Source organism: Siphateles boraxobius, unplaced genomic scaffold (assembly GCF_051911475.1).
Source record: "Siphateles boraxobius isolate OS27281-9 unplaced genomic scaffold, OSU_SipBor_1 65, whole genome shotgun sequence".
In the NCBI taxonomy this organism is placed as follows: domain Eukaryota; kingdom Metazoa; phylum Chordata; class Actinopteri; order Cypriniformes; family Leuciscidae; genus Siphateles; species Siphateles boraxobius.
The window spans coordinates 3,227,068-3,239,189 of NW_027509192.1; the positions used below are offsets into that span (position 1 = coordinate 3,227,068).

Consider the following 12,122-nt stretch of genomic DNA (forward strand, 5'->3'; position numbering starts at 1 on the left):
AACATTTTTCTTAGTGTGAACAACATTTTAATAATCTAAAGAATATTTCCACTATAAAATTAACACATTATGTAATTAAATATGCAGTAATTAGCTTACATTTTCAGAAAAGAAACCTGAACTTTGGTTAAAGCCAGGTTCAAATTGTTTGGTTTGCTTGTAGTGTCTTCCTTTAACTAATATTTGTATATTCATATTTCATGTATGTATACATATAGTATATAAAAGAAAAATATGAAATAATATATATATATATTATATAAACACACACACTCACCTAAAGGATTATTAGGAACACCTGTTCAATTTCTCATTAATTTAATTATCTAATCCAGTGGTTCTCAACTCCAGTCCTCGGGACCGCTGCTCTGCACATTTTGTATGACTCTCTTATCTGACAGACTCAGTTCAGATAAAATGGCCCCCACAGTCACCAGATCTCAACCCAATAGGGCATCTTTGTGATGTGGTGGAACGGGAGCTTCGTGCCCTGGATTTGCATCCCACAAATCTCCATCAACTGCAAGATGCTATCCTATCAATATGGGCCAACATTTCTAAAGAATGCTTTCAGCACCTTGTTGAATCAATAACACATAGAATTAAGGCAGTTCTGAAGGCGAAAGGGGGTCAAACACAGTATTAGTATGGTGTTCCTAATAATCCTTTAGGTGAGTGTATATACCTGTATATGTGTGTCACAGTAATACCTTTGCTTTTTGAAATAAACTTTTCCATGTTACAATTTCTTCATGAAGGACTAAAGGAAACGTGAACATTTTTCAGAATACATTCAATGTAATTCATTTGAACTGTTTGATTAGAGGTGAATGTGAATCCTAAAGACAGACAAACAGGTTTAATTATTAATATCTTTTCCTTATTAAAATATATGAAGACATGTTAATGGTCAATAATTAATTTTTTTCTTTTATTTATTTTTTTATCTCCAGAATAAGCATTTAAGTACAAATTCAGTTTCATCCACACAACATCATCATAATTGAAAACAACGCATATAATTTAACATTATAAACTGACAGTTTGGATGGGTATGTTAAACAAAAACATTGATAGCAATGTAAGCTAGATACCAATCAGCAACTTAGCAAAGAAAGTTTGATCTCATTGTCTCCAGCTCTGTGAGATTTTTGAGAGAAATTAATAATTTCATGTAAACATACATCAATAGATTCTGTTATTTCGCACAGATTCTACATTCATCTGGTAATAATCAATTTTCCAAGCAGCTCTTGATTCACATGCACACAACATTGAATGAGCCAATGTTTTGATCATGAGCCGCTACCAGTTCACATTACAATTTAGTACATTTCAATGCTACAACTATTATTTACCTCCACAGTCTTCTGACTCCGGTAAGTATATTACATTTAATTTAAAAGTGCTTTAAAAACTATACACAACACTAATGTATGCTTTGTCAATTTTCTACCATTTCCTCGATACAATTACAAACTTCCTGTGTCAATGGAGAGGAAATATCACTTAAATATCAATGATTCCTTCAAAAGTTGTAGAAACCGATTTGGATGCCGATAGGAAATGGAGTCAACAGATGTTCCGTTATACCCAAGTAATGGGGTAAATGAGTCAAACCTGCAATATGCCTGTTTAGCGCTCAGGCTACAAACAGAGCTTGGCATTTGTTGTCAGTGCACCAGTCACAGCTTGTTTGCTGTAATAACAGATGGTCAGCATGTTTATAGTTCTGTGGTTTCAGGAGAAAGACGTGGTCAGGATGGCTTCTTGCTGCTGATGGTGGAGAGTACCAATGCCGACAGCGGGAGTGGGTAATGCAGGTCTGCCCACTAACCTCAACTGAGGGAACAATGGGATCAACATTAATCATCTTGCAATAAATCGGTGTAAATCTGCTGAACTTAAGCTACATGCAGCCTAAGAGGCGATCAAGGGATTAACTAAGAGGCCATCTATTAGTGTAAAGTGGTGAATCTGACCTTGCAGGCTAACTGTTTTTCAAATCTCGGTGATACAAATGACCAGCAGCCCATGTTCTGCGGCTCCTCTTGACTCCAGATAAACTCTGTAATGGAAGAGGAAATAATATGAAAGAAGCTTGCCATGTTTTGTGTATAAATGCATTGGGTTCCAATAGAGTTTGATGTTTTATGCATGAAGTACACACTACTGCTCAAAAGTTTGGGGCTTAAAATTAATACTTTTATTTAGCAAGGATGCATTAAATTGATCATGAGTGAAAGTAAAGACATTTATGATGTTACAAAAGATTATTTCAAATAAATGCTGTTCTTTTGAACTTTCAAAAGAAAACAATGTATCAGTTTCCACAAAAAATATAAAGCAGCACAACTGTTTTCAACATGATAATGATAATGATAATAAGAAATGTTTCTTGAGGAGCAAATCAGCATATTAGCATGATTTCTGAAGGATCATGTGACACTGAAGACTGAAAATTCAGCTTTGCATCACATGAATATTTTACGTTTTAAAATATATTAAAACAGAAAACCATTGTTTTAAATGGTAAAAATATATTTAATACACGATATTACTATATTTTTACAGTATTTTTGATCAAATGATGTAAGCCTTGGTGAGCAAAAGAGACTTTTCCAAAAATAAATAAAATAAATATCTTACCAATTAAATCAGATTCAATTTTTTTAAATATATATATATATATTTGTATATGTCATTCAATAACAAAAAGCAAGTATAATCTTGTATTTATTTTTTCATGGAGCTTTGTGTAGTGAAAATGAGGCTTCTTAGGAACATCAACATTTTGTTATGGTAACATCTATGATTTCTTATGAAGGCCAGTCACGGAGCGATTGCCCCAATACCAAAGAAAAACAACAACTAATTAACACAATGTGATTCCTATGAATAAAAGATACATATGAGCAACCTCACCTTTGGCGTTTGTGTATTTATTTAGTTCCAGTTGTAGGGCTTCCGTGGGGAAAGGACACAGTTCCTCGACCCGGATCAGCGCTGTGTTTTTTTCCGCCTCTGGTAACGTCTCTCTGTGTTTCAGCAGGGCGTAGTAATGTTTACCTGAGCAAAACAGAACACGCTGCACACTGCAGGAAAGGAGCAGAAGATGCACTTTTTATAAATATGCATGTCGAGTCCAAAAGTTTGAGGTTAGTAGAAAAAAATATTTTTAGTCAGCAAGGATGCATTAAATTGATCAAAAGTGCAGAGGCTTTTACATTACAAAATATTTGTTTCAAATAAATGTATTCTTTTTTTAAAACTTTCTAATTACCAAAGAATCCTGAAAAAAAATGTAAGACACAGGAATAAATTACATTTTAAACCATATTACAGTTATTTTAAATTGTAATATTTCACAATATTACAGTTTTTACTGTAGTTTTAATCAAATAAATACAGTTTTGGGGAGCATAAGAGACTTCGTTTATAAACATTTAAAAATCTAACTGACCCAAAACTTTTGAACGGTAGTATGTGTAATTAACTTTGCACAACATGTTTAAAAAAGCGACTGAATGAAGATACCTTGCAGGGTTTACAGAAGCATCACCAATGACAGTTTTAAAAGAAGTTCCTGGTCCCATATCAGCCAAGCTTGACACTGCCCCCTAGTGCCAAATAGAGGTGAATGTTCTTTAATAAACAACAATAAAACAGAAAGCAATTCATATAAACAACATTCATATCTCTAACGCACCGAAAAGCGCAGCAGAGTTTTAGGAGAGGCCACGATCAATGGTTTCCGGAAGTTTCTAATCATTTGTCTCCTCAAAAGGTGGAAGTACTGAGCTGGTAGGGTTGGATTCACCACTCCCATGTTCACCGTGTCCCCGTCCACACCTTCCTCTTTACTGTCACAGAGCTGCAGGAGGAAGAAAGAGCAGTTATTTAAATTATGCAGGAACATTTAGTCCATACTACTCCTGTAATTGAGCATGCTTGCACTTTACCTGTAAGAAACGCTCGATTCGGCATGATGAATGCTCCGGTCCGGCTCCATCGTACCCGTGTGGCAGTAAGATGACCAATCCACTCTGCAGGAGCCATTTAGCCTCACCTTAAAAAAATTGAATGCCACAAACCAGGATTTAGGCTCTAAAGATACATATTCAGGGTGTCTGCAAAGTTTTATTATCAAATTTAAGGCTTTAAAACATTAAAGACCTGCACAAATAAAATGAAATCCATATGGACGGGCTAAAGCAATGCCTGTAGTAACATCCAAACCATAAAATGAATTTAAACAACTTTACAGTTCAAACAATAGATTGCAAAAAAGGTTTTATTAAACCTCACATTTTAAGTGATTAATAATCATATTTAGCCATATTGTGATTGTTGGTTTCCTATCCTCAAATTTAAGACCTCTTGAAAGGATAATTATGCTTTTTTAACATGTCCAACTTGCTTTAGTGTGTAATGTTCCTGTTTGAGCATGACAAATGTCTGCAAAGTTATAAGGCACAAAGTCACTCTAAAGGGAGTTATTCTATATACAGTATCAGCAAGAACTGTTTGTGAACTCCCTGAAACGCCTTGATTGACATGCTTTTCTTTTTACCTCCGGAGAGGAAAGTGTCAAATATGATCTGGGCGCCGTTGAAGAAATCTCCAAACTGAGCCTCCCAGATGGGCAGCAGTCTAGGTTGAGCAATACTCATTCCATACTCAAAACCCAGAACAGCTTCTTCAGAAAGAGCACTATTGCACACCTGCGAGAGAACACACACACACACGTCAAACATAATTATGCTTTCAAATGTTCTTGCTTATTGAAAAGGCAAACCACCCAACTCAGGAATGATGAGCAGTTGGCATATTGAGTTATAAGTACAAAACTAATCCTGTACACGTCATTAAGTATAATGATAAAAAGAAATAATATTAAAAGCGATAAATGATTGCAGAAATGCATAAACCATATGCAGTAGGCTTCGTAATTTAGAAATAAATGCATTACATTTACTTGTTGTGTAACTGGCTTACCTCTATGTGGGCTTTCTGTTCGGAGCTGATGTGATTGAGGGGGATATACATGTCATTGGTCTCCTGACACACAACCATAGCATGACGCTGACTGAACGTTCCACGGCCCACATCTTGACCACTGATACGGATATGGAATCCTGCATTAAATATATATATATATATATATACACACAAATGAGTTTTTAAACATTTTGATGCTAATATACACAGCTTTGGGGTAAAAATAAATAAATAAATATATATATATTTTTTTTTTCTCTCACAAATTGATCAAAAGTGGCAGTAAAGATTTTTAAAAAATGCTGAAAAGAATCATGAAAAAAAATGTGTCACGGTTTCCACAAAAATATTAAGCAGCATGACTGTTTTCAATATTGATTATAAACGGAAATGTTTCTTCAAATTAGCATATTAGAATGATTTATTAAGGATCATGTGACACTGAAGACTGGAGTAATGATGCTGAAAATTCAGCTTTGATCACAGGAATAAATTACATTTTAAAATATATGAAAAATAGACAACAGGTATCTTAAATTGTAATCATTTTTATTTTTAATAATTTTTACTGCATTTTTTTAATCAAATAAAGCGAGCAGAAGAGAGTTCTTTCAAAAACATAAAAAAATTATGATAGTGCATAAAAACTAATTTCTACCGTGTAAAAATGTATTAGCTTTTATATGATCATATAATATATAAATACTGTTATATGGAGAATCTATATTCAAAATGTATAAAATGTATTGCTTTTCAGTGAATATTGTCCAAAATGATCTACTAGTGAACAACTTAAAAGCAACATCAATTAGGAGAAAATCCCTATAAAGATACAAACAAAAGCACAAATTATTTTTATAACGCTGTTTACAGCACAAAGAAGAAGAGATGAACACATTACCCTGGCAGAGCATTGTGCCAAACGCTAAGGCTTCTGCGGTGGACCAGTCCAATTTTATGCCCTCTTCCAGTTTCTGCAGTCGAGCCTGCGACAGATCAAGACGTTCACTCAGACATGTTCAAATCAAAGTACACCAGTTCTTTACTGACTCTAAAGAGCCGTTCACACAGACTGCAGTTTTATCACTGGAGCTCATCAAATGGCTGTATAGATCATTGAAGTAGACGTTCCTACTGTTGGTAAAATGTATGCATAAAGTTAAACTTTTTTCAACTTTCAAGAGTTCAAAGATCAAGCTTTACCTGCACATGTGTCTTTCTCAGGTGACTGTGCACTTGAATCTCCTCAGGTATGTCCACTGATTTGGCGCCTACGAACTGCAGAAGAGGCAGTGCTACACCAGTGTCCCACACCGAGACTCTGTTCTGGGGCTCCACCAGGTCTCCCCAGCGCCCCTGGAGGTTAGTGGGCGGGGGGCTGTAGACGGTCATGTTGTTCAGCCGGTCGTTGAGCATAGCATAGCAGGTGGTTTTGATCTGACCGCGCTCTTCCTCTGTCATCAGGCCCTCTGAGACTAGCTGGTCGGCATATGAATCTGGGATACTTTTTCTCGACCTAAAATGGCAGTGAAAGGGAAAATTAAACCAGTAGAACCTAACATTTTAGCAATAAGCCATTCAAATAAAAACTACCTGGCAGAGGTACCCACCGAATAATTTTATACATTGCGGGGTTCGTGAAAAAGGGCTCGTCCAGCTCATTGTGCCCCCACTGACGATAACACAGAAGGTCCACAATAACGTCTTTTCTGAAGCGTCGCTGGTACTCCACGGCCAGCCGGGTCGCTCTGAGGACCTCCTCGGCATCATCGCCGTTCACGTGGATTATAGCACATTCCACCATTTTACCTTAACGGCACCAAGTGGAATTGCAAAAGTATTGTTAGATAATGAATAGGGGTGGGGGGGGGGGATTTGATTCTTATGTGCATCGCAAATGCGGACGTGGACAATTCTGAATCGATTCACAAATGGCAAAAATCTTTTTTTTTCTTTTCTATAATGTAAAATTGACGGAACGCAAAAGGCGGAACTCTGAAGCGCGGAAAAGTAATCCATACGACTCCAGGGGGTTAAAAAAGGCCTTCTGAAGCGGAGCGATGCGTTTTTTTGTAAAAAAAAAATCCATATTTATAACTTTATAAACTAGAATCACTGGCTTCCGGTAACGGCCGTACACTAATTCCTTCATGAACCCCAGGGGAAACCCTGATGTAATGTATTTAATGTAATGTTGATAAAGAATGGAATATATTTTCTTTCTCCTTGAATTTTTGCATCAATATAGTATAATATTATCCTATTCAAATCAATGTAATAAACGAGTTAGGTCAAAAGTCATCTAAAAGTAATCAAAAAGTAGTCAATTTGTTTTCATGTAATTTGGAATCAGTAATGGACTACACTTTGTAAGTAATCTACCCAGCACTGGTCATACATTTCAGTTAGGAAAATATAGAAATCCTTATAAATACAGACCAAAACAAATTTACATTTACAACTACATACCAACATCACTGCAGTACAGAGTTGATCGCCCCCTCTCTGAGGGAGTGGTGTAGCCCACTTGATTGTTCACGATGAGATGGATGCTTCCACCCACTCTAAAATGGGGGAGATTTGACAGGGTGAAGGTCTCCGTTACTATGCCTTGGCCTGAAAACGAAGCATCTCCATGAACCTGTTTAGAACAGATAAAGAGCTATTAGATTATAACATACACAACTACCATGTATTACTATGCTTTATGTTTAGGATAGTGATCTTAACTAAACAAAAAAGACATATTTTCTCAGGACCTGCAGGCAGATGACTTTGTCTCCTGGCCGAGAATGAGGGTCAGTGGAGTAATCGCCGTCCTGTTTGACTTGCTGACGGCCACGAGTCTTTCCTTGCGCCACAGGGTTGATGGCCTCCAGGTGAGAGGGGTTGGGCAGCATAGTGACATGGAGAGGTTGTCCCGCCCCAAAGTCAAGCTCCACTGAGGAGGTTAAATGGGACAGGACATCTCCAATAGACGGAGAATTCTCCGGAAACTCGCTAAGACCCCTCATCTTACGGAACATGAGCTGAGAGCAAGAAAGAACGTCGTATTTGGTTACTCAAAGCTTGGCTGCAGGCAATGAAACAATTATTATATTCCCCCAAAACTTGCCGGGACAAAATAAACGGTCATTTCTCTGTGAACAAGTTTATTCATGTAGAATGAAGAGGTGGAGATTGTGACTCAGAGGAACAGATGTTTAGAGGAAATAATGGGGGACAAATTAAACCAAGATGGCATTATATATACTGTATTCACAAAGAAGAAAAACAAGGAATCAATTCCAAGGTGAAGCTGAGCACACAATCTTTTTTAATTCTGTCACAAATGTTTCACCCTCATGTTGTTCCAGACCTGTATGACTTACTTTCTACTGTGCAACATAAAAGCAGATATTTTAGTATTCAGATAAGTATTTTTTGTCCATACAATGGAAGTAAATTCTTCCAAATGTATTTTATGTTAAACAGAAGTTTTGGAACAACATGAGGGTGAGTAAATGAAGACAGAAATGTCATTTTTGCATGAACAATCCCTTTAAGACTCATCACTTACAACAAATATTCAAATAACCAAAACACAGACATGTACAAGTCTGAGATAACTAACGAAAATATTTCAATTTTGCATTTTCAAATTTGATTCAATTTTTTTTACATGAGCTATCTTAGTATTTGATATGTGCCAAATTGAGTGATTTGTAACTTAAAGTATAACTTTGCCAGTTGATGCAAAAATTGTCATCCAGCGGTCTTTTTCAGCTCCAGGGCTTTCGTGAAAACTACAGATTATACTTCTGCATTTCTGTCTCCCGGGCCACGGACAGTTGGATTGACAAAGGGGTTATTAACAGAACAGTTGTTGTAAGGGTTGGTTTTTCACTGAAATTCATATAGTATTTTGTCTACTCTTTAAACAGCATTATGGATCACTATTGCAACAACTTTCTCACTTGGCATTTAGTTTTGGAAGAACTGACAGAATAGCAGTTTCTTTCTTTCTTTTTTTTCCTTTCTGTTTGGCCTAAAACATTGTGTTCGTTGTCATCCAGTTTGAAATGTTGACTACAAATATGGAGGTATTTACAATTCTATGCAGCCTTTACCCACTGCCTACAATGTGCTGGATCTTCACTGGAAAAAATTGTTCCAATTAAAAATTGTTCTTTATATTAAATATTGGTGCAAGTCCACACCATTATAGCTAAATGTTTGCTAAGCAGTATTTCCTACTAAAGCAAGGCGGTATTTGACTCTGGTCAAGCATATCTATAGCAGACTCTTGGGATTGGCCTTGGATGGCATACATAGTTGTACATTTTATTCCTTTTTCTTTATTATTCTTTTAATGTCTTTTTTTATGTTTCAAGTAAAATACTTTGAAAAGAAACCTTTAAAGGAGCTATACAAAACAAATATTATTATTTACTCATTTACATCACAACTTTTTTTGTATGAAATTTTTCAATATCCTTAAATTGTTCATTTCCAGGTTTAAATTCAATCAAGAATCCCAAATTTTCAACATGATCTCATTGTGTGGAGCCCACTGTACAATCAGTACATGTTACAGAATCCTGTCTAGACATGTTTTAAACTAAACATTAAGCCAGTCTGTTTAGTTTGCTACCTATAAAAATTATGAATTAACCTCCGGTGGGAACTGCAGTAGTCCGGTGAGCAGGTTGAGACGTCCACGGTGAGGCATTCCCATGACCACGTCTGTCACTCCGCTGTACGCCGCAGAGCGGAATAGCTCATAGAAAAAGCCCATCATGCTCTCTGCTCCCTCACCTCCATATCGTTTCACAGTGGCAAACTTCGTGGCTAAAAAGTGGTCAAATTCCTTTAAAAAGAGAACAGAGGAGATTTAGAATTGCTGATGCCACTGAAATCAAGTAGGCTATGCAATGATTGATAGGCTATCAAGATGTAACAGATGACATGGGGCATACAAAGCACAATAAAAGTGCCTAAATGTAAATGGTTGTCTTACCTGTGATTCAAGCATTAGTTTAGCCAGCTGTCTCTTCTCTTCTGGTGAAAACACCTCTTTCTTGAGCTCTTCAAATCGGTCAGCGAACCATTCTCTCTCCTGTAAGCTCTGGAGCTGAGCGGTTTCCACTGAGATTCCCCCACAGTACGTTCTCTCCAGGTAGGCCATGACCTCTTCAGCCGTCGCCTCGGCTTTCCCAAAATGCCGCAATCCTGGAATTTTTATAAGAAATAACAAAATACAACAAAAAATGACAATAAAATGTAATTAAACAATGTAAAACATACTGTAATCCCTTTTTTTTATTAAAGGAAATGTGCAAAGTATTCCTTTTGAACATAGGCCATATATGATGTATAAAAACCTTTCACAGAACTTAAAGGGTTAGTTCACCCACAAATTAAAATTTGGACTAAACCGCTCAATTTGTATGGATTAGTTTCAGTATCTCTTTATGAACTTTTCGAAGCGTCAAAGAGGTAGTTGCATAGCTGTCTATGGAGGGACAGAAATCTTTCAGATTTCAACAAAAAGATCTTCATTTTTTTTCCCCGTAGTTGAATGAAAGTCTTACGGGTTTGGAACGAAATGAGGGTGAGTAACTAATGAATTTCTGGGTGAACTATCACTTTAACAGAGATTGAACAAGGAACATTCCTTTAATAAGACGTAAGTAGATTAAGATCAATTTCAAAACCATATACCAGCCAGGAAACAACCAGAAACTAACCAGTAGTATTGAGGACCCCATGAACAGCTCCATTCAGCTGGCTGATCTCCGGCACGCTGTCCAGCACAGGAGTTTGGGGAAGTAAGGGGTTAATTTTAGCTACTTTGTGCCCATGTGCTCGATAGGCCTCCACCAATCTCGCCAGTCCGTGATCTGTTTACATAAGACAGCCAGCGAATAAATCAACATGCTCCATACACTAAAGTATTGTACATCTCTAATCTTTCTGTAGGTTTAACGTTACGTATGCAACGTTAAGAAGAAGTAAGCTGCTGACAAAAATGAAAGCATAACCATATTACAGACATCAAATGCAGTTAACAATAATATGTAAACACATCAACCTTGGTTGAGCGCTGAGATCCGCGGAAACCCATCGTCTCTCTCCGGAGTCTCTCTCGGTCTGAAACCGTACACTCCCCGCTGAGTGTGGTATAAACACGCTAAAAACGGCCGCCTGGCACCGAAAGAACGGTGCAAAAGTCGATGGAGGTGTATAAGCATAATACCCGCTGAAATGCTATGAATAAATAAAATATACTCCGTTAACGGACGGTACAAAGTTTCTCCAATGAGCCACGCATCCTAGAGCGCGGCCATAATAACCGATAGCGGTGTCCAATTCGTGAATGAATCATTTTTGAGAGTCGACTCTTCGCAATGAATCAGTCTAGTCTGTACGACTCGTTCAGGAAACGTATTGCATCTGTCAGAGCGGTTCTCGAGTCAACAAAACCGGCCTAAATGGTTATTTATTTTATTGGGTAAAGCTCACAGCTAATGCAAATCACGATCTGCAACAGGATTTTTGTGTACATTACACTGATTTTCGCGTGCCTTATCGTCCGGGCATGTCTACTGACTTATAAACCTGTCATAACCTTATTTATTTTAAATGTAATGTAAACCAGATTTTTATAGATTTGATTAATTGTTAGAATTAGCTGTTTTTTATTGTTATATTAGGCGGTAGCATATAGGCCTATATTGATGTAGCCTAATTTAGGCCGAAACGCACTCACTGAAACCGCTAACTGTATAATATTTAAAAATAAATTATATATTTTTAGGATTGTCTAGTGTAAATTCACATATAAGCCTATATGTTCTAAATAACTGTTCTATGAGGTGAGTCATGGACACATTGAATTACAATAAACGCCTTGATAAAATGTAATGAACTGTGACACGCGATGTTTAGAGCATGTATAAATGCCACGCCGTCATGTCAGGATCAGGAAGCACTTGATGAAGTACTTGCGTAAGAGAATTGATTAAACGATTTTTTGATCAGGTTCTTTAAAATGAACTGTTTGAAAGAACCGATTCGCATAAATGAGTCGGACTGAGCATCACAGTGGTAGGTGGGAGGTGATGATTTACTCGTCGTGT

At 36.9% G+C, this 12,122-nt stretch overlaps 1 protein-coding gene across 1 annotated transcript; it reads right to left on the reverse strand.

The window, feature by feature from the left end:
* Positions 1-903: 903 nt before the first annotated feature.
* dhtkd1 (dehydrogenase E1 and transketolase domain containing 1) lies at positions 904-11,366 on the reverse strand. Its single transcript, XM_077210229.1, has 17 exons — positions 11,075-11,366; positions 10,731-10,883; positions 10,001-10,212; positions 9,656-9,850; positions 7,761-8,030; positions 7,471-7,642; positions 6,612-6,810; positions 6,205-6,517; positions 5,903-5,987; positions 4,999-5,138; positions 4,574-4,724; positions 3,963-4,069; positions 3,710-3,874; positions 3,538-3,620; positions 2,926-3,095; positions 1,983-2,068; positions 904-1,842 (listed from the first exon to the last, which is right to left on the reverse strand). The coding sequence occupies exons 1-17, from the start codon at positions 11,232-11,234 to the stop codon at positions 1,741-1,743; spliced, it is 2,763 nt and encodes a 920-aa protein (XP_077066344.1). The 5' UTR covers positions 11,235-11,366; the 3' UTR covers positions 904-1,740.
* Between the last annotated feature and the right edge of the window lie 756 nt (positions 11,367-12,122).

Coding starts and splice junctions, on each gene's coding strand:
- dhtkd1 (XM_077210229.1), bottom strand. CDS start 11,234: ATGCTTATACACCTCCATCGACTTTTGCACCGTTCTTTCGGTGCCAGG. Junction 6,518..6,611: donor GCAATGTATAAAATTATTCG/GTGGGTACCTCT, acceptor CTGCCATTTTAG/GTCGAGAAAAAGTATCCCAG. Junction 4,725..4,998: donor AACAGAAAGCCCACATAGAG/GTAAGCCAGTTA, acceptor GTTCTCTCGCAG/GTGTGCAATAGTGCTCTTTC.